The sequence below is a fragment of the Chenopodium quinoa genome, unplaced genomic scaffold (genome assembly GCF_001683475.1).
Source record: "Chenopodium quinoa cultivar QQ74 unplaced genomic scaffold, ASM168347v1, whole genome shotgun sequence".
NCBI lineage: Eukaryota > Viridiplantae > Streptophyta > Magnoliopsida > Caryophyllales > Amaranthaceae > Chenopodium > Chenopodium quinoa.
In genome coordinates this window covers 1,606,873-1,630,879 of record NW_018743199.1, presented here as the reverse complement: position 1 = coordinate 1,630,879, position 24,007 = coordinate 1,606,873, and the positions used below count along the sequence as shown (strand labels likewise).

The following is a 24,007-nucleotide window of genomic DNA, read 5'->3' as shown; positions in this document are numbered from 1 at the left end:
CGTTAATTAAACATTAAGATGAGCTTAATTAACAGCTTAACTTTTGATTGATATCTCAAAGCTTCTTAGGTGCTTAATCTGGATTGACTCCTCTTAATCACTAGTCATATCACTAATTTACATTTGGTTGTGCTGTTATTTTCAACAGAAAGACAGAGATAGTTTCACAGCAAAATTAATTTCTAGTAGGAATTTTCGATGGTGTTCGTTTCGATTTTGCATGATTTTCTCTGAGGGTAACAGCTTATCTTCCTCATGAATCAGTTTTCAATTTCTGTATGATCTTATATTGATTATCATTTACTTCCTAGGACGAAAACAAGCCAAGTAGCTTAATTTGTTGAACAAGCAAGTGGAAGGGGAGCAAAGTTTAAGCAACAACATTTGCTTGCATATATATGCACCTCTCATATTGTTATGCATCATCATATCTTTGTTAGCTTTTCAATTCACATGAAATTGATCATGTCATCTATTGTTAGCGAAATATGATATAGACGGAATCTGAACCTATCTGCAGGGAATTTTACTAATAGATTGGTTGTAGTGCTTCTTGAAACTAGAAAGGACTTGCCAAATTAAGCTAACATATGCATGCCCAAAGAATTGTTTGTTCTGTGAAAATTTTCGAACATTGATTTGAATCATTGCATCACAATAACAATTTACAAAGGATATTCTACCTATAAATGGTCCATTGAAAGATGTATATATTAGTATTAAACACATGAACTCATTTCCTTTTAAGAAATGTAATTTCCTTGATTTTTCATTATGGTGAATATACTAAATACAACAAGAAAGCAAAGGTGAAATGAAAGGGCCATAATTAATGGTACGTAAACTATAGACAAAAAAGGGGATATATATGATTAAAAAGGGAACATGACTAGCTTATTTAAGCAGCTGCTCCAACAGGAACTGGTTCCTCTAGCCTAGAAGATCCATATAGTGTCTTCTCAAACCGGATGATCTCGTTCTTGGAACCATAAGCAACTTGGGTTCTGTCATCAAGGTTTTGGACTACAATGTCTAACACAGACTTGGTTCCATCACTGCTGTGACCGCCAGCCTTCTCAATCAAGAACCCTAGTGGAGCTACCTCGAAAAGCAGCCTCAATTTTGCTTTGGCTGAAGGTGATGCTACATTTGTGAATATACCTTTCTCCTTCACTATGATCTACATATAGAAATATAGTTACATGTTAGTGTTACTCAGTTTTAGGGTTACAATGTGCATCATATTTTTATATAGAATTTCACATAAATGAGGGAGCAATAGGTTCTTGAATAATCCACACCTATAGATTGTGAATGTATATACATGAATTTACTATGCTTTTACTTTTTAGTTTTTCACTGCATGTTTGTTTCAATGTTGTCATGCTACTAATTCGATTCACACGATCAACGTGAAAACTAATTCCGGATGGAATATAAATAAATAGTAGCATTTCAATAGCAATGTTGTAAGTTAAGAGTCACACAAAAAGCACACTATAAGAATGAGAAGGAAAAGGATGTTTCTGAAACCTGGTTAACATCAGGAACCATTCCTCCTGTGTATCTCAAAGTGTATTTCTCCCTCACGTAGTATTGGATCAGCTGAAGTACAAAAGAAATTAAAAGCATGGGTTAAAATAAACACATTTTAGAACCATATTAAGTAGGTAATTTATACATGATCCAAATGAGATAAACGAGTCAAGATCGATCACCTTGTCGTAGTCAGGATTGTCAGAAGTGGCTCTCAAGTTTCCAGGGCAGAACAACTTTCCTTCATTAATTTCTGTTGTTTCCTTCACATGTTGCCATTTTCCTAATATTGCAAAAACAGGGGATTTCAAAACAGAACAAAACAGGGGTAACATTCTTAGTCACCAAGTCATTGTACTAATTACTAGTAATGTGATCAACTTATGCATTGGACATTATGAATTTATTTTCTCAATGTTTCTATCACAAAATAAGAACCTTCATCGAGAAGAAGAAATTCATGGGTGCCGGGGTAATCCTTAAGAGCCAAGACATATGTAGTCCTAGGACCATAAATTCCCATTGCAGCTGCCACTTGATCTCTGCCTGTTACACCAGTTAGCTTATCACCTGGCCATACTCCAAATATGGTGCCAACTGAGAAATTGGTATCGACGATGCTGGAGCCATCAAGGGGGTCAAATGCTACACTAAATCCACCTATAATGTTTCAAACAATCAAGAACAAAAAGTTAAAACCTTATATCTAGATAACGAAATCAAAACAAGCTCAATGAAATTGGTTAAAGACTTGAGTAAATAACCATCAACTGGGCCTCCCATATCTTGAAGCTCAGGAATTTCTTCTGAACAAGCATACTTGCAGAAGTGTGAGTAGTTCAAGGCCTGCATTAGCACACATCAATTCTATTAGTTTCATGCAGGATATTCTTCAATAATGAGTTCTCAAGAATAGCTAAAATATCTTTGTTTCCTTTTTGGTATTCATAGGAGCCACAATAGTTGAAATCATCTCATATTAACCATTAGCCCTGAATTTTACTAGAAGCAAATGTCTTAACAAGGCGATGTCTTAATGATACCAGTCATGCAACCACAAAGGATGACATAGTACTAGAAATCAATCTTACAAACTCTATCATGTCTTATTGTTACAATAGATTCCATATTATGCAGGACACAATTTAAAGACTGTTTCAGACTGATTTTTGTGACACATTCAAAAGTTTCTCTTAGATGAAAAGTCATATCATAACTAGTGGTTGTAAACGGCGTTTCACACAAGATTTTACCCTTATTAATGAGTAGAATCAGAATTTCCTAAGCTTTCATTTGTATGCATCTCATTTGATTATCTATAAGATCCAACATATAAAATAAAAGCGAGTATGGCATGAATCAGTAACGAGCAATAACCTCGAAAAGAAGCTTGTCAGCAAGCACATCAATAGCAAGCTGTTCATCTCCAAAAGTGTTAACACACTGAGTTCCACCACATGAAGCTGTTCTCACTTTAAAGCCAATAGTCCTCAATGCTTCTCCCATGCACATCAACACTCTAATCAGCCCTTTATCTGTGGTTGCCTTTGCTAGGAACTCCTCCTACATTAATCAATTCATAAATCATTTAAAATCCTAAAAAATAAAACTCCTAATGGTAATTAAAAAGTAATGTAAATTACTTCAAACTTACCAAACTGTCACCAAGTTCACATTTGGTTACAAGGGAAGAATTCTTTGCTTGCTTGTTGACCCTAACTGATGACTTGGTTGTCATCCGCAATGATTCTCCAAAGAGCGAGCTTGATTTTAGACTCTACATATAAATCAATTTAATTAAATACGAGTAACTTCAATTTCTAAATTGTCTATACATAACAATAATTTAAAGGTGTCAATGTAACACAGTAAAAAGGTTGTACGTAGTTCATCAAACTCCTAATATGTCAAATTTCAAGAAAAATAAGTCCTGATAAAGACTGATGGAATCATAAATAGGTAACAAAGCCGTTGTCCAAGATTGTAGCGTAAAGTAGATTATTGTTAAGACCATAGAAAAAGTAATCATGTATATGAATGTACAAAATTATTGAACATAAACCTTAAGCAATAGCATACCTTAGGGTTGAAAGAAGAAGGCAAAAGAGCAGAAGAATGCTGAGAAGAGACTCTAGGGAGCAAAATGCTTCTAGAACAACTAGCCATGCTGGTCTCCATGGTTTACTGCTGTGATGTTCAGAGAGATTTGGCAGCAGAAAATTGAGGGAAGGAAAGACAGTGGGATTGGGAAGTGAAAGATAAGAATTTAGATAAGCAGTTAATGGGTTTTTGCCACGTGTCTTTCTTCCAATAAGATAGAATATAAAGTTCAAGGATTGAGTGAATTACCATCTCTCAAATTTATGTGGTTATATATTGCCATTGTTTTAGATAGGTGATTTTGATTTTAATGAAAAATGGAAATGTGGACCCTTGTGACTCTATGAGTTTGTTTTTTTGATCTTTCTGAACCATATGATTGAGGTCTCAAAATTGTTTTTGTATGATCTTTTCTTAAACAGCATTGGAATTCACTAGACTTGCATAAAGTGATAATCTTGCCCTAAAAAAAAAAAAAGACTAATAATCATACTTCTTATAAATATTGTTACTCTTTCTATTTCTTTTTTATTCTTCCCATTTTGTTTTGATATGTTTGTTAATGTAGAGTTTTCATTATTAAGGCCTTTAATTTCATGTTAATTAAAATTATAAAAAATGAACATGTTCTTAAATTACTCATTAAGACAAGTTAAACCAGGTTTTACATGACTTTGTTTTTCTTAATATATGTATTCGAAAAAAAATTTAAAAATTATTTGAAAATGATTAGTGATTAGATTTCAATAGTGGAAAGAACAACACCACCTTTATATACAACCGGATGCACATAGAAATAGGAGTACCCACATGTGATTTTTTTTTTTTTTTTTGCTCCTTTTAAGTGTAAAAACTTGCGCGCACCTATAATTATTTTATTTTTTTTTGAAAAGAGCACAACTATAAAAATTTTAGAAAGGGTATGAATAGAATAATACCCATTTGTATCGGTATCCGTCCTGTGTTATACACTTATACGGGCATGCAGCTGTAACCACTTCTCAAGTATCTTAAGGCTTAATACTATAACGAATATGTCCATGGACTATAGATGGGCCTATTAGTTTCGACATTTTGGGCTTAACATTGGGTTACTTGGTTTAGCCAGCCTAGTCAAATTTAAGGTCAACTTTTTTAGCCACGTAAAACATGCAAATTTTACCAATTTAGGACGTCGGTGTCCAATTAATGTTGACAGACATGCATGGCAGTGTTCCACTACTCCGTATTAATTTCTTGGCAATCTTTAGCCAACGGCTCAACTCGAACTCTAGTGGTTCACATATTTATTTAATTATATAAAATTATTTATTGACTTAACCTCAAGGAAATTGAATTACATTAGAAAACAAAATTAAGGAAAATGTGTAGATTTCAAAAACTTTTTACTCTGCCATATGCTCTTAATGGATACGGGAGTATACAACATGAGCATCATCAAATTGTTAGACTACAAGAGTCTGTTTTCATACGTTTATTTTTAGTTTAATTCAGTTTATCTCTAATAAGTTCAGTTCAGTTCAGTCTAGTCCAGTCAATGAGAACAAATCCTAAGTTTTTGGTATTTTCAACATAATTTCTACTTCGTATATTTTTTAGTTTTACCATATGCACTTTTACTATTTTAGTTATACATAACAATAGAATATTGGTCAAAGCAACACACTAATAATCATTACAAATCAAATAGCATATGTAAAAGAAGAAGAAAAAAAAAATCACAACTTACCATTGCGTGGTGAAAAAAAGGGCTAAAACAGTAGATAAAATCATGCCCTTATTAATCATACAACTTATCATTGCGTTGTAATTAATTTGGACCGAACAAAGTAGCATTATAAATTCTTAGGAAATTCTCAGAGTTCTCATAGTGTTGTAAGTTGTAACAAATTTAGATGTTGTACAAATTTCTTATAATTTCAATTGAAAGAAAATTTGATTCAATTTAATTTGAATTGGATTGAAATTTGATGAAATTAATCGGAATAGTTTTCACGGTGAAAACACAAAGATAAGAAAATTAAGATATTAAATCATAAGTTTGAAATAATCATCACCAAGCATTATCCTTTTTAAATCGTAAACTAACGAGTTTGTAAAGTTGTCTATCTTGTAAAAATTGACCAACAAGGCATTGTGGCGTGACCGTGTGACGAATAATTTTTTTGTTTATGAATGTAGCTAAACTTAATTAATTACTCAAAACAATAACATAACATAAAATGATAAAAGCTTTAAAAGGTACTAAACGATAAAATAAAGCATATAAGAAACTTGATGAATTAATGATTAACATGATAATACACAATTACAACCCACAAAGGAGCAAAAACTCCCATGTCAATTATATCCCAGGGCTTAATTTTGCATGGAATTCATCCATGACTAAAATATTCAGTTTTTCTCCCTCTCAAATTAGAACAAAAAATGAAAGGGCCCAATATTATGAAGAAAAAAGCAGACTAAAACGTGAAGATTTAAGCAGTAAGCTCCTCCTCCTTGTGAGTCTCAATGGTAACATCACTAACAGGGTAAGCAGCACAAGTAAGAACCCATCCAGCAGCAATCTGGTCATCATCTAAGAAGGATTGATCAGACTGGTCGAGAGTACCAGACGTAAGCTTACCGGCGCATGAGGAGCACGAGCCAGCCCTACAAGAGTAAGGCAAATCAATCCCTACCTCTTCAGCAGCATCCAACACGTACACGTCATCCGGGCACTCAAACTCCTGAGTACCTTCAGGTGTAATCAAGGTGACCTTGTAGGTTGCCATTGCTGTCATCCTTCCACCTCGGCTCCCGGATTTGAGGCCGAAGAATGAGCGCCCGGTGTTGTTAGGTAGCGCCGCCATCATTGGTGGTGCTTGGGGTTTTGGGACCAGGGTTGCGGTGGCGGCCATGCCCATCATTGTTGTGCTTGCTGCTGCCATTTTGAGTACTTAGTTTTTTTTTTTTGGGAGAGAATAATTGGTTTAGGTTGGGATTGTGTATGTTAAGAAATAAAGGGTGAGAGGGTAAAGGTGGTGATTTAAAGGGAAGGAGATTGGTGATATCTTATCTGACACGTGGCGCTTTTTTATGGGGTATGTATGTTATCTTGATTTGCTTATCTATTGAGACGTTGTGGTCATTTTAGCCGTTGGTTGGACTTGGGGGTTGTGTTGTGTGTTTGCCACACGTTCGATATGAGCATCTTAGCGGATTTTTTCCCAAATTGAGCTTTATTGGTAAATTATTTACCAAATTGGTCTCGTGGAAAAAGTATTTCTCAAACTAAACTTCTGGGGTGAAACGCTGTCCGCCACCCAATTTTTTTAAAAAAAAAAAATTCAAGAAGTAAAACGCTGTCTCAGACAGCGTTTTACCTTGTTGACCTGTTGGTATGTATTTTGGCAAAATATACTAGTATATTTTTCCAAATTATACTGCAATATGTATATGAGCTTTAAAACGCAGTCTGAGGCAGTGTTTTATGTTGAAGCATAAAACGCAGTCTAAGGCAGCGTTTTATTTGAAGCATAAAACGCAGCCTGAGGCAGCGTTTTATGTTAAAGCATAAAACGCAGCCTGAGGCAGCGTTTTATGTTAAAGCAGCATCTGCTACACTGCATCACCAGCAGTTTCTGCAATCTGCTGCTGCCCCTACACATAACCCTCACCCAGCAGCATCAGCTCAGCCCCACCATGAACCACCACCCCCACCACCATCCACCACCATGAACCACCTCCCCCACCACCACCGGCCTCCACTCTCGACCACCCCTATGCAATGCAAAACACCCTAAACAACGCAAGGACATTCCCACCACCCCCATCATTAACCACCACCCCCACCACCATCAACCACCTCCCCCACCACCACCGCCCGCCACTCTCAACCACCCATAAACTACCATAAAACACCCTAAACAACGCAAGAGCATTCCCACCACCAGCCCCAACCTTTCCACCACCATCGACCACCACCGACAACCATCAAACACTGGAAACAACCCCAACAGCATGATAACCATCGTGAAACAGCACTTTAAGTGCAGGAGACCAAATATATGTTGCTTGATACATATAACGGATATAAAAGATATAGTTTCACTAACAAAAGTCAAATTTGGACAAATAAGGGAAATAAACTTCAAATTGTACAGAGAGTCATTTAGAAAACATTTCTTGTATTAATAATGTAAGTGTTATATACAACATTGTTAAATATCTGAGTACCACAAAAGGATCAACTAACTAATACTATCCGGACTCATGTATTGGAGTTAACTGATCTCCATCCTGTGTGTCCTCCGTCCGTCTACGAACACGCCTCGGACGCCTTGTGTAATGCTGAATGGTGGTGAATGGGTCTCGGGACGGTGGAGGAGTCAGCTGGCAAGACGATGAGTCATCCTGGCTGTGGCCGGGAGCGGTGTTATGGATGAAGTAATCCTCTGCCTGTGTAGAGCCCGAAGTATGACCTCCACCACTACTTTGTCCGAAGTCGAACTGTGAATGGAAGGAGTTGGGGTCATGATCGTCCCTGGGGTGGACGAGATGGCCATGGCCATATCTCTGCAAGCTATGTATGCCCATATCTTGCACCCGCTCAACCTGGGCTCTGGTGGGTACGGCTGCTAAGGACCTCCAATCAGCTGTGATGCTCTACATAGATGGCGATACAAGACCGCCAAACAAGCACTACCCCAACTGTTTCCACGGATCTCATCCCAGTCGTGGTCTAACAGCTGCAGGTAAATAATCTGAAGATGGCTTCCGCTCTTGTTTCCAAAGAGCACGCCCGAGATGAGCAGGAACAAGTAAGCTCGGGCGTATCTCTGCACTATGGCGTCGTCAGCGTCCTGAGGTAAATGTCCAAAAGTGTCGCGTAGCCAACCGGTCCTCAGCGCGCTGCCCCTGATCTCGTTTGGCTCTGGCTGAACCCCTAAAACCCGACCTACTAAACCTGCGGGGTCAAGTACCACACCCCCTGTCACTGCATTCCCATGGATGGGAAGGCGTGTGAGTATCGCGACGTCCCGCAGTGTGACTGTCGCCTCCCCCACAGGAAGATGGAAGGAGTGTGTCTCCTGCCTCCATCTCTCAACTAATGCTGTGATAAGCCCTCGATCTATTTCTCTGTAGCCCACGCGATGAATACCACCAAAGCCAACCCAGTCGACGTACTGAAGAACGCGTGGATCGACTGCCCAGCTGGACCTCAAGTGCCTGCACCCCAACATTTCCGCTATGTCCACCTGGTAATTCATTTAAAATCTGTAAATAAGGGTCAAGTATACAAAAAAACAAGACAAATCTGTATATAAAATGGCACGTGAGAAATTACCGTCTGCTCCCATATGTCAACACTCCGATGTTTATCCTGCAGTGTAAGGACAGAAGGGTCAAGTGGTCCTGGTATCCGATCGTGTCTGACCATGATATCTGTTCATTCAAAACAATATGGCCAAACCAATTAAAAAACAGAATTACTAGTCAATGAAATTGACATGACTGTCACAGGTAAAAGACAAGTACGAAATATAAGTCACCAAATCTCAAATATAATCCAAGCGTTACAAATGTTACATAACGTCATTAATCAACTACTACATGAATCTACTGTTCTACTACTATAGCTAAACAATTACAACCTTATGTTTCGGTTGATCTAGCTGGGCACGTTTTGCGATTGTGACCTTGTTGGTGACAGCGGCTGCATTTAGTCCTAGGTCGGTTAGTGTCATCCATTTCATTGCGTATGCGCTTTGACTTTGGCCGACCTTTTCCTCTTACCATGCTGACGTCCGGGATGAGTCTAGGTCCTATGTACTGCGTCCAAGTGGTCTCACATGGAATAGGCCAGAACTGTGGTGCATACGTGTTCATATACGCATCCGATTGCAGGAAAGGGTCCACCCACGGCCTCTCGGACAGTGAATAAGTCGCACACACTGCTAGAACATGAGAGCATGGAAGGTGGAATATCAGGGGTTTGTTGCATGTACAGGTTCTCAACTGGAAGTTAACAGTGTGTCTATGGCCTCCCTTTCTACCAACTCGCTCCCCCCTATGCGTCATCACTTGGTAAATGTGCAGCCGACGGTTATAGGCATCCACCTTGTGGTATCTTGCTTTTGCTGTGTTCTTCTCCAAAATAGCAGTGACTTTTGGGGATATGCAAGTCCCTGTTCGGCCCTGGTCTCAGCAGATTCTCTTCTTAAGGTGAAGTACCCTGTTAACTCTGTGGAAAGTTAACTCAACAAGGGACATAACTGGCATGAACCGAGCACCTTTCAAAACATTGTTAAATGTCTCAGAGAAGTTTGTTGTACATATCCCATGTCTGCGACCACCGTCGTGAAACAAAGACCACGTAGGAAACGACACTTGGGCAATATACTATAACGATTTCGTACATGCCTGACCAATCGAAAACAAGTCAGCTTGCAGTTTTCTTTCTTGTCTTTGGTACGCAGCAGCCTTGAACGTATCTCTCGTGATGGTGCTTCGCACGTGAGATTTCAAGTTTGAAGCTAAGTGACGAACACAAAACCTGTGGTAGGCCCGGGGTTGAGTGAATCCAATGTTAGGATCATTCATTGCTGCAATAATCCCTGCATGTCGATCAAATATAACACACAAGCCATCTCGTTGCGTAACTCTATCCCGAAGACAGCTCATAAACCAAGACCAGCTAGAAATGTTTTCCCCCTCAACCAACGCAAATGCTAGTGGAAATACTTGGAAGTTTCCATCCACACCTGTAGCAACCAAAAGTGTTCCTTTATAATTCCCGTACAAGTGCGTCCCATCGATACAGATAACAGGCATACAATGTTTGAAACCATCGATACAAGGACCAAATGCTCAAAACACTCGTTCAAATACTTCCATTTTGCTGGTATACCTACCCTCCACTAGAGCTTTGTGTTTCCATATGACTACGGTTCTCTGGTTTGACTGTTGCAGTGCTTGCATGAACTGAGGAATTCTGCTGTAAGAACTCTCCCAATCCCCAAAAATTTGAGTGATGGCTTTGTCCTTGGCATACCATGCTCTTTTATAAGGAACTTCAAAATGGAATTGCTTGGAGATGAGTTCCTGAATGAATTCAACTTTTAGAGTCGGATCTTTCTGCACAAAGGACTTCACAAACTCAGTATTATGGACGAATCCAAGTGTGGGTGATCATTAGATAGTAATTCGGTAACACAGTTCTCCCGATGCGGGCCTTTGTATGTGACTATGGTGAAGCCACGCGAGTGCTCACTTGTCCTGGTACCCCTTAGAGACCATCCACATTTCTTCTTGCAACGCAGATGAAGGACACTCTCATTTGAGGTCACTGTGGTGTAGAATTGATTTCTCTGTATAGAATACATCTTCACCATTTCTTGAAGCGTTTTCTTACTGTCAAAGTACATCCCCTTCTTGAATTCTCCTCCTGGAACAAATGATGTATGACTCCCTGAATTGGCCCAATACTCATCAACTTCATAATTCTCATTTATCTGAATAAACCAGGGTACTGCAGTTCTAACCAAGGGCTCATCAATTTCCATCTGCCCATCTTCAAGATCCATGTCATCAAGCCTATCATAATCCTCCCCATTATCATCCTCATCATCTGTATCCGCATACACATCGTACACCGACAATTCGTTATTCACAATATTATCAAAATGACTTGGGTCTTCTTGAGACGGTGATTCTTGAACCTCATCTCGCATCGGTGACGGAGCCACGGTGTTTGATGTTGAAGGACCGGATTGGCCGAACATTGTCACACAACCCCCCGCATGTGCAGGTGATGCTATATGAGGACTAAACGGCATCTGAAATTGATCATCATGCAGCAAGCGACTGAAAGTTCCCATCCCATATTCATTTGATGGAATGTGGTTTGAAGGGCCTTGGAAGGACGCGGTGTTGTAATCGGAGACATATGTAGGATGTTGTTCTACCCAAGTACTTTGTTGGGTACATATAGGCACTGTTTCTACATATATCTCATTGGGAACACCCTTCATTGTAACAATGCTTCTCAAAGCTTTTAAATGTTTGTTTGTGGAGACAGGTAACACTTGAACCCCATGCCCAGTCTCACACCTCATTTTAAGGTTCAGTTCAGCATTCATTGGGTTTGAGCCGATACTACTGTGAACCTCATTCATCAGATCATTCACAGTCATGTTCAGTTCAAGTGTTATAAGTTCCATATTCCCTCCACTGTACTCAACATTTGATCCATCACACATAATTTCACCTCCCCACCGGCATAACAACACTACATTTTGTGAAGCCATATTCTACATACCAACCAAAACACATTTAAGGATAATCGAATTCTAAAACAACGTCAAAAAACCCTAATTTAACAATACATAACATACATAGCTTCGATAATGGAAAGTTATATCAAATTTCGAGAACCTACATGTGTAGCTAATATGACAACAATGAAACAAGTCCATTCTCATTATCAACATTTTCATCACCAATTTCATAAACTCTTAGTACCGCATACAACTATCAACATACTAATACCGCATTACCATCAACAATTTTATCATTTTTTTCACAATAATAGACCACATTACCATCAAGAATTTCATCAAGAATTTCATCAAAAACAAACCACATTATCATTGACAATTTCATCAACAATTTCGTCGACAATTTAATCAACACTTTCGTCTATATTTTTCCTCAACAATGTACCACATTATCATCAATAATTATCAACAATTTATCACATTTCATTACTAATTAGCAACAAATTAATACAATTTACATCACAATTTGCTACAACATACAACAACTATCTACTACCAACTATTCAATGTAAAATTCAACAATGTACTACGAATTTAGGGTTTACCCGGATTTAAAGAGTGAGTGAGACAATGCCGGCAACAACTTCCGTTCACTTTGGCGGCGGCAGGGGCGGCGGCACGGCAGGGGAGGCGTTGGCAACGGCTGTGGTTCTTTGTTGCTGACAATGAGAGTTAGTGAGAGAGAGAGAGTGTAAATTGCGTGAAAGAGATTGAGAAAAAAAAGGCCTGGAATTCGTTATAATTCCCGCAAGAAACGCTGCCTGAGGCAGCGTTTAATGTACAGATAAAAACGCTGCCTCAGGCTGCGTTTTATGCTTGTACATTAAACGCTGCCTGAGGCAGCGTTTCATTTAAAGATATAAACGCTGCCTCAGGCAGCGTTTATTTGTATAAAACAGGTATGAAATACGAAGTTTTTGAAAAAAGTCAAACTACCATAAAACGCTGCCTGAGGCAGCGTTTTATGTCTTGATTTTTTTTTTAAAAAACTGAGTGTAAAACGCTGTCCGAGACAGCGTTTCACCTCAGAAGCTTAGTTTGGGAAATACTTTTGCCAGGAGACCAATTTCGTAAATAATTTCCGTATAAAGCTTAATTTGGGAAAAAAATCCCATCTTAGCCTTAGGTTTTCACTACATGATGACAATAAATTGCCACTTAAGGATGATGTTGTAAATTAGTGGTTCCAATTAAGCTTGGTTAGAGTCACTTTCATATTTACTGATTAAATTTTTGAGTTTATATTATAAATTTGATATTTTAAGGTTTTTATTGAGGTAAGGTATCTTCAATAAACTTATTTTTATCTGAATTTTTGTACTTTGAAATGATCTAATTTGATAAGAAAATATCATGTCTTGATTTGATTAAAACTTAATTTCATATCCATACTACATAGTATTAATTAACAAAATTGAGTATGCTAACCAAGTTTTGTTAGGTAATTCATATTAATATGTATTTTCCTTAAGAAAACTTTCATATTAAATAATTTCTTTATTTTGAAATTAATTCTCATCAAATTTATGATGCTGAAGACTATCCAGATTAAAATTGAGTAATCAATTTAAGTTATAAGTTGTATACCTAGATATAGTATTCTTGTAAAATTTGATGAGAAAATTAATTTCAAAATGATTTACTCTCTATCTTGTAGTTTGCTAGTGACTAGTCCTTATAAAGTCGTATTTAATATAAATCAGGCAAATTGAAAGTTAATGGTCTTGTTTGGAAAATTTTTTTTAGCTTATTGAGCCCTATTATATGATTGGCCAATTAAAAAAGTCATTTTGAGAGTTTAGTAAATACCTTTTTTTTTTTTGTTAAAAAAAAAAAAGCTCTTAGGCTCAAAATGCTATTTTAGGAAAAGCTCATTATAAGAGCTTTTTGAAATTAACTTATTGAATAATTAGCTTATTAGGTTAAAATGGGAATCGGAATCGAAATCTGTTGAACACAGGTTTCGGTTTCGATTTAGGATACCTTGTCTGGTAATATACTTACTAGCTTTTTAAGGATTTTTTAAAACAAAAAATTGGTTGGTCACTAATTTATAATTTTTACACCTTGCAAATAAAAACAAACTAACAGTTGTCTAACAAATTTTAATACATATATTTATAATTGTAATTTATTATTTAAAAATAAGTTAGAATTGGTGTATAATTTGAATTAAGTGATAGTTTAATCAGGTTACAGGATACCCTATATGTTCCGATTCCAAAAAATTAAGAACCTGAATCGAAACTTGTTGCAACAGGTTCTCCATTTTGCTACCCGAAACCGAAACGTCTTATACAACTTTTGATTACGGTTTTAAACAGGTTTCAGTTCCGATTAGGGAATCCTGAGTGTTTGCTCACCCCTACTAAATAGTAGTGCAAACGAGCTGCAAAGGGACTACAAATAATGATACCATAACATAACTCTCAATACTCTTGTCTCTTGAATCTTGATACAATGACCCAAGTCGTTATTAGGTGATTCAAGCCCTAATACAGCCCACTAAATTTCATGCAACCCACAAGCTTCTTACACCGACCCACTCAATCACTTGAATCAAATAATCAACCCTCCAATAGTCCATTACACTATTCAAATACTCGTACCAAAAAAAATTAAGAAATCTTCCACAAAATTCAATTCAATCGCCAACAAAAATGTCGACAAATTTATCAACACTTATTAGTCACCAAAAACTAACAGAGTAAGCTCCTCCCATGGCTTCTTCTTCTCCTTCTCCTTCTCCTTCCCACCTCCACCTTCTTCTGCATATAATTAACCCTTTATTGTTTCTGCAATTTTTCACAGGTTATCTCAACCAATTCAAGAACTTCTTTCAACAACTCCTTACAATCCCCCTGAATCCCACGATGTTTCCATCAAATCTCTCTTTCAATCCCTTCTTCCTTCCAAAACCCCCAATTCCACCAACATTCTCCCTCAAATTAGGGATTTCTGTCTCCTCTGTGCATTGATATCTTCTTCATACGCTTCAACTTCACCTCTTCTAAGCTGGATTCCTGAACGTCTCATTGTTGCGTCGCATTTGGCTATTAAAGCTCTTTCGGAAGCTGTTTATGGCGATTCTCACCCGTATTTGAGATCCGATACGAGATTGGTTATTGATTTAATGCCGGAAGTTATCCCGTTGATTAAGGAAACGATTAAGGAGAGTTCCATTGGTGGTGATGAAATTTCTGCGGCGTCTTCTAGGGTTCCTACTTCTTACGCCATTGTTGCTGCTTATCAGCTTAGTTGGTTTGTCTCACAGGTTTATTTAGGGTTTTTTAAATTTATGATGATTCAAATTAGGGGTTTATGATTTTTTTGAAAATTATTTAATTCATGTGATTTGGTGTTTTCAGGTTAAGAATCCAGAATTAGGGAAATTATGTGGTTTGATTATTCCATGCGGGCTTACAGCTCTTGATCACTGGTCTTCTGAAGTGAAAGTATGTTCTTAATAATATTTCACATTGGCTTGTTTGCTTATTTGGTTGGTTGATTGTATTTGTTTCAGTAAATGGTGAAATTATGAAAATATTTGGTATGGTTCTATGTGTTTCAGCCTATTACATTGCATTTGGGAAAAAAATTTCATTTCGAATCGCGAAATGGTTGTGGAATTAGTAACAAGTTGTCAAGTTCTTATTGCTGTTGATATTATATCAACTGTTTGAAAATATGTTGCATTTGAGAAAAAATTTCGTTTCAAATCACGAAATGGGTTGTGAACTAGTAACAATTTCTTATAGCTGTTGATATTGTATGAACTGTTTGAAAATATGTTAATCAATGGTGAATGTAACATACTCTTAGCAACGATGAAATTTATGTTTTCTAAAATCTTGGGTAAGAATTGCAGGAGGAAATTTTTTTTTTATTGTTCAATACATATGTTGACATGGAATATTCTCTTGCTTATATTACTCATACAAGACTTTTGAAGAACACAGTTGGATGAAAAATGTGTATGTGAGAGAGGGGGGGGGGGCATCCAGGGAGGGAAGGGTTTGTGTGCTAGGAAAATTAATCAGAGAGGCATATTTTCTAAATGTGTGTATCATAGTCAATCTTTGTAATTTCTACTACACGACTACACATAGTCGATCTTGTGATTAAATCTTGTAAATGAAAACATGGCCACAATGTAGTCCTGCCAAGTTTTTCTTGCTCAGCCTGCATTTATCCATTTTTCTAATATAATATATGGCACTTTATGAGATACTTTTAGGTTTTTGATTTGAGCTTTTTTTTGTTTTGGTTGAACCTAGGGTCAAGGAATGAGCAGCTTCATACATGTAGCTAAAAATGTCAATACTGCTGATCTTGGCGGATATGGAGATGTGATTCTGGATGCATGCTGTCACAATATTGTTTCAGATGATGAGATATGGCACCTTGCTGTTGAGATGTCAGTATGTTTTGTGACCTGTTTGCAGAGGAACAACCCTCGTAGCCCTTGGTATGTATTCCTCTAGTCTGCAACTTGTAGGATTTTGTATGTTGTAACTTTTAAAAAAATATATATAAATGAAGCATGAAGAAACATTTGGTTGATACTATTGATGGCTATCATATATGCAGTGTTATTTTATTTTGGAGTTAGGTTAAATGCTATCCAAATATCTGCTCAATTTGACAATTTTTTTTTTGGCGTTTGTTGTATGAATATCATTTTTTATGCTTCGATTTCTCTTTAAAAAATTATTTAGGATTAATTGTGAAAAGGCTGTGCCTAGAGTTCTGTAACTCTACTCCTGTCTCTGATTTCATAGTCAGCTACTTGCTCACTTTCTCATGTGAAGTTTCATAAGCTTGAAAGTCCAAATGAGCTGGTCCTTTTGTGTTAAGGTGAATTATAAAAAATTTGGCCTTTGGATGTTATATAGCTATTATTAGTTGCTGTCTGGTATTTCCTTGAGTTTGCTGTCAAGTGTGAGTGTAATTTGAGATTTTTAATTATCGTTGTTAATGACTGACTATTACTACCTTTCCTGTTTCAAGTTGGACTTTGAGATTTATTTGTGTATTCATTTATTTAGCACCATGGGTTCATACGACTTGTATAAATAAGAGTTATACTACTATATAGATGAAATAAAATTTTCAGTATATGTAAATTTGTGATAATGTAGCCTATTTATTCATAGTTATGGTCATTTTACACAGGTTTGAGAGGCTTTTAAATGATATGCTAGGTCATTTAGAGCGCCAACCTAGGGACAAGAAGCGCCGTATTGCATGGCTGAAACTTGTTCAACCACTCTTCTGCTGTGTTGGTCTTGTTCTGCTAGCTCACTTCAGACGTTTGTTTCCCCTTTTCTTCCAATGGGTGCATGCTGATGACGATGAAACTGTTCTATTGGTAACCTCTAATTTATTGCACTTTAGCCTAAACATCAATTTTTATGGTATGTAAATGGAACTTTTAAATGGTCTCAAAATTGTTATAGGCCCTTGAAAGTATCTACACAGTTGTGAAATTGACATGGTTAAGGAGCAGTCCACACACTATAAGGTGAGTCAGCATTACTGTCCTGCACTGCATGTGTGCATGCCATATTGGCCTTTTATTATTGGCTAATAGTTTATATGCCGGTGAAATTGTTCTTCTGTATGTATGTTACTGAACATTCAAATATGGCAATAGTATATATCTGGGATTGTATGACATACTGGCCATGATTGTTGTTTTAGCAAGTGGCTACAATGTTGTATTTGTTTGATCAATTAATGTGATGGCTGAGAGTCTTGATACCACCTTGAAAACCCTCAATTTCCTTGTGTGTAACTGAAAGTCTGAGAGCCATCTGGTTTTTTTATCACTTCAATCTTTAATTGCAGGTTAGTGGATGAACTAGCCATTCTATATAAGGAGGCTGCTTTGAAAACTGCTCGAGATGATATAAGAGTACATATTTATCATATAATGATCCTGCTTCAGCAGTAAGGACAGATACCGATAGTTATTTGTTACGTTGCCATTATTTTGTTTGAGAGGTGATGTGTTTGATAAATCTTTGTTTTTCTTCTGTAACCCAAAGATCCAAAGGGCTGCAGTTTGAAGTGACTTGGGAGAAGTACAAGGATGACCCAAACTTGGGGACTCTTGTTCAGTCCATTACAAATGGTTTTCCGGTAAGAATTCTTGCTCTTCCTTTGCATTTGTCTTATCTAATTATAGGGCTCCCAGTTCCAAACTTGTGACGGGAAAGTTGAATCTGTTGCTTTCCTCCATCTTGGAATAATTCTTCACAGGAAGAGTTATCTTAAATATAAAAAATAACTATTCATGAGTGTTCTTATTTGCCAAATTTATGCTATAGTTGCTGGATTTTTCTTGAGTTCATGGTTATAAAATGAACCCCACAAGTATTTGAATGAGATTTCAGAGGAAAAGATTTAAAAAACTATGTTTGTACTCTGTACAACAATAGGCGGAAAGTTGTTAATAGGGTGAACAAAATCCGTCACATACAAGGTGTGAACCATATAGCGGATCAGCGGTCACCATTATCTCTTTTAGCACATTGGTAAATGAGCACAAGACCCATCCCTATGGGTTTTCTGCCTTGCTAAAAGCTTTGTTTCCTGCTGTTGTTCTATATCTTCCTATATCAAGCCCTGTCTCTTACTACTATTCTTTGCTGCTCTGCTTTATGGAGCATTTTGTGGCCTCAATGAGGCAAAACAAATCTGATGTGCATGCTATTCTGGTGCAATGCAGGTTCTCCAATGAACACTATGGTGCTCATAAATGCAGCACAACACTTGAGACTTGAAGACTCAAATAGATTTGATATGCATTCCTTTGCACTACCAAGGGCTTAAGCCTTGAAGTGTTTATCAGAAAACATCGTATTGCAGCCCAACACTTGAGAGGAGTCGAGGGACATTGATATTGGAGGCTTTGGATAGGTTGGCACTTGAGTCACCCGGGCTTTGCAATATTAAAGAGGCTGCTGATTATATACGGAGTAAGAGGACATCATTCTGGAATCAGGATTATGCTATATTTTAGTCTCACTTTGGTTTCATCTACATGTAGGCATGTACTAAATATTCAGCTTTTTTTTTCTTTTTTTTCCCTTTGGAGCTGTGTTTATTCAAAAAAAAAAAAAAAAGGTGATATATTGGAGTCAACAATTGTCCTCTGTAACTATTGAGCACAACGTCTTCACTTACATTATTCAATCACTCATGGAAAGGGTTCTTACTAGTGTTGCACCATGACGTTCACTCGCCTTTTTCCAAGGAGTTCACAGACTTCACACTTAAATTATTTCAATTTAATCTAAGTTACGGAGTATTGATAAAACTTGTACCCGTAATTACTTATAGAGTATTTACCTTTATAATTCTTCCTTGAATTAATTGCTTGAAATTAATTTTTGCTAAACTTAATTTTATTTAACAATAAACATAAACTTATAATTACTCATTTCTCAATTTTAAATATTTGTTTGAAAACCAAACAAAAATGGAAGAGCTCATCGGTCTTTGTTCTTTGTTTAGTTTTCTTTCAAAAAAAAAAAAAATCACAAAAAGTGTTTTCAGTTTTTTATTGTCAATTTTTAGAATAATGGCGTTTTTAATAAATTTAATTATTTTTTATGAAATACATTATATAATTTTAAAAATATAAAACCAAAAAAAATGAAAATCATAATAATGTCAAACGGACCCGAAAAAAAAAACCCCAAAATCATAATACAACTCGTTTATTCCCTAATAGTATACTCCGTAATACCATACACCCTAACCGTAACGAATCAAAACCCTCTCGTTGAAACAAACTCAAATAACCGCCAAAACTCAAACAAACTTTCCTTCCTTTCTCTCTCCTCACTCTTCCCTCCTCTGTAACAAACTCTTCCCTCTCCCTCTGCAACTCACTTCATTATATAAACCCACAAACACCCATTTTCTCACTCCTCCAGAACTTTCCTTCTCTCTCTCTCAAACACCATTTTCATAATTCTGCAATATTCTCTGCTCAAGCTCACAACAATGGCGTTTTTTCCCCTGAAATTCTCTCTCCTCTTCCTCCTAACCACCATCACTTCCTTTTCTCTCACCACCTCAACCCCAACTATCGGCGTTACAATCCAACACCACCCATTTTCCGCCACCCCTGAACACATTTCCGCCGCCGTCAACCGCAATAGAATCGCCGCCGTTCGACTCATTGACCCTGACCCAAACCTAATTCGAGCCTTCTCATACTCCTCTGTTTCACTCCTCCTCTGCATCCCCAACACCCTCGTCCACTCTCTCGCCGCTAATCGCTCCAACGCCGCCGTTTGGCTTTACACCCACGTCGTCCCCTTCTACCCTCGCGCAAACATCTCCGCCATTTCCGTCGGCTCCGACATCCTCTCTTCCTCCGACGACCTCGCCGACGCTCTTCTACCCGCCATTCGCAACATCCATGTTGCGCTTCACGAGCTGGGTATTCGTCGAATCTCTGTCTCATCCACTTTCTCTCTCATCCCTCTCATCACCTCTGCTTTCCCCCCTTCTTCTGCTGAGTTCAGTGAACCGCTAAACGAACACTTAATCCGGCCATTGCTGGATTTCTTGGAAGAAGCGAATTCCTCTTTCTTGGTGAATATTCATCCGTACGATTTTTACCGGTTGAACCATGAGGTTGTTCTTGGGTATGCTCTGTTTCAAAAAAGTCGGTACAGTTTTGTGGATGATCCGACCACCGGAGTACGGTACCAGAATCTCTTTGATACCTTGGTTGATGCGGTTCTGTCGGCAATGGCGGTCGCCGGGCATGAGAATATTCCGGTTGTCGTAACCGAAACCGGGTGGCCGAATGCACCTGCAATCTCGGAGGAGAATAATGCCAACCAGGTGTTCGCCGAAATGTATCTGAGAGGTTTGCTCAAGCATCTTAAATCTGGGGTTGGTACACCTCTGAAGAAAGAAGGGGTTTCTGGGGTTTACATCTATGAGCTGTTTGATAAGGAAAGGGATCAAGGAAACAGCAATGCTTCATTCCGGCAATGGGGGATTTTCTACCCTAACTTGACCAGCAAGTATGATCTTGACTATAGTAGGTCCTACAGAAATGCTGAGAGCAATGGTTTCTGGAAGATTCTTGCAGTATCTTTGGTTGTTCTTGCTTTACTGTAAGCAACTCTTACTACCCTCTTACTGAGAATTGATGCCTGATTTAGTAGAATCTGACTTTTGGTTGGATTTCAATAATTCAATTAGGCATTTCATGCTTCCTGTTAGTTTCTTGTTCAATTTTTTGTTGTTAGATGTTTGAGGTTGAGTTCATTGATTGATGTAAAGAATTGTAGAAATCAGTGGTTGTTCTGAGCTTGTTGATCACTGGTTTAGGAATATTATACGAGTAGTAGTGTGTTGAAGAACAATTGTTGATACTGGGATTACTGTATAAATCTTTGTTACGCAGTGAATGAAATGAACATTTTAAGTTTTTTAGAATATTTGGTACTTTGTTGTTCATGATCTTAGTGTAATTTGAATGTTATTACTTAATGCAGATTTTTGTTGCATACTATATATTACTTATAGCTATTCCATTTTTCTGCTTTTGGTTTGATATTTGTTATATGATAGATTTTGGGTTTAATTGAAGTACAAATCATTGCGAAAAACTCGGATATAGAATTAGGGACTTGATGATAATCTCTTTCTCTTTCAATATCAGTCAGCTGTTGTTCTTGGCTAGATAGAATGGACTCATAATTAAGACTAGCCAGCATAATTAAAACCAAAATGAACCTTTATATTCAAGTGTTAGTTCTACTGTAGTATATTGATTGAGTAATGGTACATTCCTACATACAGCATGTTGGCAATTTTTCATGACTAATTTAATTGCACAGTTGCCTTACTAATGTGAGCTGGGAGTTTGGTTAAGTCAAATTGTTCTAGCTAGTTTTAGAATTATTAGTTGGTAGCTTCAACTGTTGTTTCGAACACTCTTTTTTCTGAAGTTTTATTTTTGGAAGTTTGAAAATAGGCTTTCCTATGGAAAACCCTGCTAAGATGTCCAAACTGCTGCTAATCACAGCAACAATATGATTTCCTTGTCTCTCTATTGCTGCTATTCTTCTTGAGAAGTATTCTAGGCTACTCAGCATCATTTCATCAGTTGATCTGCGAAAAAAGGCAAATAACCCACTCAAATCAACTATAGCATGTGCACATTAATACAAGTTTTAAAGTACATACTCAGTAGGAGGTGCAGTCTGTGCAAGAATGAGCTTACCTCGTTATCAATGATGTCCATCCAATATACCCTGCTGAGACAAGATACTTTGTGATGGCAATCTGGTGTTTCTGTGCCGTTCTTGTTATCAACATTAGAGTCCATCCACTTTCCTGAATTCTATTATACAAGCTTAGCATAAGCATACGCCTTAAATTGATCTCTTCTTCATTACAATCTCTACAACTGCTTCCATGATAAAACATGTATCAACTATTAATATAAATTTGAAGTACAAATTTTGCAATTTGAGTATATTGCACAAGCGCTAGATGTCAGCAGTCAAGACTAGAGCTTAATGCAAAAAAATTCTACAAGCACACAGCTTTGATCAGGAAAGAATAGTATCTGATGCTGTTTTGATATGCAAGTTTTACCTATCCTTCAAGAGTTTGCTGTAATGAACACTCGAAGGGAGGATGTCATCTATGTCCATTAAGACGACATTGAAATCATGATTGTAAGGCCTAATAATACTGCTGAAGTATTTCTCAGCCATTGAAATGCTGAAGTTCAAGTCTCTCACAAATTGGCCTTCCCTGGTATAGTAAAGAGCATAATACTTGCAATAATCCTCATTATGGAATGACTTCTGGCTCTCGAGTATACCAGAACTTTGACTTTGACATGATTGTAGCATCACAATCAGTGTAACTAACGAAGTGATCAATAAAATTCCTATAGTTATGAAACCAGCTATGAAGACAGTCGCGGCAAAGGATGACATATAGAATCCATTCTCATATTGATTGTGGCTTCCTGACTCTGCATAAATTTGTAAGATAAATACAAGTTATGAAGTCCTATAAAACCTAATGGTTGCAGAAACGAGTAAAATGATACCTCAACAACAGTCATACACTAATCTCAAAAGGTTACTAATCAAGTAATCATGCTTTCAGGCCATATATATCAACAAGATCCTAGAGTAATAACTGTCTGAAAAGTACTTTAGAGGCTGTTTAAGAAGGCATTATATATGTACTAACCGGAACCTCCGTCGCTAGAAACATTTTGAAATGAGTTCTCCCGTTCCATGTGATGATTGGCAGCAGACAGTACGGATTATGTAATAGACCAACATTAGGAAGGGTATTTTGGGAAGTCTAATGCTTTTAGGGTAGTAGTCACTTGACCTTAGTATAAATAGGGATAATATATGCAGTAGGATGGATGTGAATTATGAGGAAAAAATGTTGAGAGTAGTAACCTTAAGTTACTAGGAGAGTGATAACCTAAAGTTATCAAGAGAGTGATAGCCTTAAGCTATTAATCTATCCTTTTGTACCCAAATTTTGCCACTATTAATCTAAATTATCAAGCTTTTATCTCTTAATTAGTTTTAAATCAGAAAATACTAAGTCAGTCCATAACAGATTATCTAGCAGATGATTGAAATGCCTTCGTCACAGACTTAGCTTCTTCCAACATTAACCTGACATAGATCAGAGTACACATTAAAAAGATAGCACTATGTAGTTTTTGACTAAAGAAGGTAACGAGATTAAGAGAGGAGGCTTGTGAGTTGTGACTCAACTGGGGAGCAAGAAATGAAAAGATTATAAAGATTCATGATTTTCATGCTCACAAGTCAGAGCTCAAAAGTGTTATGCATCACCATCACCATCACCATCACGAAGTTTCCTTAAAGTGCTTGATTTTGGCAACACTTATAAATCAGTAAATTTGTATTTTATCTCTCATCAAGTGTAGTAAATTTGTTATGTGTCGCAAAATGGAATTTCATATGAATTGGTACAAAGTTACAAACTAGGAAGGTCTAGTAAAT

General features: G+C 37.2%; 5 protein-coding genes across 5 annotated transcripts; 2 read left to right on the top strand and 3 right to left on the bottom strand.

Annotated features, from left to right (window-relative positions):
• Nucleotides 1–677: 677 nt before the first annotated feature.
• On the bottom strand, nucleotides 678–3,714 carry LOC110733398 (sedoheptulose-1,7-bisphosphatase, chloroplastic). The gene is made up of 8 exons (XM_021913442.1): nucleotides 3,616–3,714; nucleotides 3,191–3,313; nucleotides 2,914–3,099; nucleotides 2,301–2,382; nucleotides 1,975–2,196; nucleotides 1,719–1,819; nucleotides 1,534–1,605; nucleotides 678–1,180 (listed from the first exon to the last, which is right to left on the bottom strand). Exons 1-8 carry the CDS (start codon nucleotides 3,712–3,714, stop codon nucleotides 899–901), a joined length of 1,167 nt encoding a protein of 388 aa, XP_021769134.1. The 3' UTR covers nucleotides 678–898.
• Nucleotides 3,715–5,888: 2,174 nt separating this feature from the next.
• Nucleotides 5,889–6,651, bottom strand: LOC110733397 (ferredoxin-1, chloroplastic-like). The gene has a single exon (XM_021913441.1). It carries the CDS (start codon nucleotides 6,564–6,566, stop codon nucleotides 6,114–6,116), a length of 453 nt encoding a protein of 150 aa, XP_021769133.1. The 5' UTR covers nucleotides 6,567–6,651; the 3' UTR covers nucleotides 5,889–6,113.
• A 7,619-nt stretch (nucleotides 6,652–14,270) lies between these two features.
• Nucleotides 14,271–19,179, top strand: LOC110733396 (uncharacterized protein At2g39910-like). The gene is made up of 9 exons (XM_021913440.1): nucleotides 14,271–14,664; nucleotides 14,769–15,231; nucleotides 15,326–15,412; nucleotides 16,235–16,425; nucleotides 17,133–17,328; nucleotides 17,417–17,481; nucleotides 17,808–17,909; nucleotides 18,008–18,101; nucleotides 18,691–19,179. The coding sequence occupies exons 1-9, from the start codon at nucleotides 14,618–14,620 to the stop codon at nucleotides 18,700–18,702; spliced, it is 1,257 nt and encodes a 418-aa protein (XP_021769132.1). The 5' UTR covers nucleotides 14,271–14,617; the 3' UTR covers nucleotides 18,703–19,179.
• Nucleotides 19,180–19,595: 416 nt separating this feature from the next.
• LOC110733258 (glucan endo-1,3-beta-glucosidase 13-like) lies at nucleotides 19,596–21,528 on the top strand. Its single transcript, XM_021913273.1, has one exon. It carries the CDS (start codon nucleotides 19,974–19,976, stop codon nucleotides 21,105–21,107), a length of 1,134 nt encoding a protein of 377 aa, XP_021768965.1. The 5' UTR covers nucleotides 19,596–19,973; the 3' UTR covers nucleotides 21,108–21,528.
• Nucleotides 21,529–21,877: 349 nt separating this feature from the next.
• Nucleotides 21,878–22,945, bottom strand: LOC110733689 (uncharacterized protein At2g39920-like). Its single transcript, XM_021913776.1, has 3 exons — nucleotides 22,596–22,945; nucleotides 22,219–22,404; nucleotides 21,878–22,106 (listed from the first exon to the last, which is right to left on the bottom strand). The coding sequence occupies exons 1-3, from the start codon at nucleotides 22,943–22,945 to the stop codon at nucleotides 21,878–21,880; spliced, it is 765 nt and encodes a 254-aa protein (XP_021769468.1).
• Nucleotides 22,946–24,007: the final 1,062 nt, after the last annotated feature.

Bases quoted from the DNA above. Each gene is read 5' to 3' on its own strand.
- LOC110733397 (XM_021913441.1), bottom strand. From the start codon at position 6,566: ATGGCAGCAGCAAGCACAACAATGATGGGCATGGCCGCCACCGCAACC.
- LOC110733396 (XM_021913440.1), top strand. From the start codon at position 14,618: ATGTCGACAAATTTATCAACACTTATTAGTCACCAAAAACTAACAGA. The intron at 14,665-14,768 runs GTAAGCTCCTCC...AATTTTTCACAG, and splicing joins AGTCACCAAAAACTAACAGA to GTTATCTCAACCAATTCAAG. The intron at 15,232-15,325 runs GTTTATTTAGGG...TGGTGTTTTCAG, and splicing joins TTAGTTGGTTTGTCTCACAG to GTTAAGAATCCAGAATTAGG.
- LOC110733258 (XM_021913273.1), top strand. From the start codon at position 19,974: ATGGCGTTTTTTCCCCTGAAATTCTCTCTCCTCTTCCTCCTAACCACC.
- LOC110733398 (XM_021913442.1), bottom strand. From the start codon at position 3,714: ATGGAGACCAGCATGGCTAGTTGTTCTAGAAGCATTTTGCTCCCTAGA. The intron at 2,197-2,300 runs GTTATTTACTCA...GAAACATTATAG, and splicing joins TATGGGAGGCCCAGTTGATG to GTGGATTTAGTGTAGCATTT. The intron at 1,820-1,974 runs GTTCTTATTTTG...TTGCAATATTAG, and splicing joins ATTTCTTCTTCTCGATGAAG to GAAAATGGCAACATGTGAAG.
- LOC110733689 (XM_021913776.1), bottom strand. From the start codon at position 22,945: ATGTCATCCTTTGCCGCGACTGTCTTCATAGCTGGTTTCATAACTATA. The intron at 22,405-22,595 runs GTAAAACTTGCA...TCATGGAAGCAG, and splicing joins AGCAAACTCTTGAAGGATAG to TTGTAGAGATTGTAATGAAG. The intron at 22,107-22,218 runs GTAAGCTCATTC...CTTTTTTCGCAG, and splicing joins TGGACATCATTGATAACGAG to ATCAACTGATGAAATGATGC.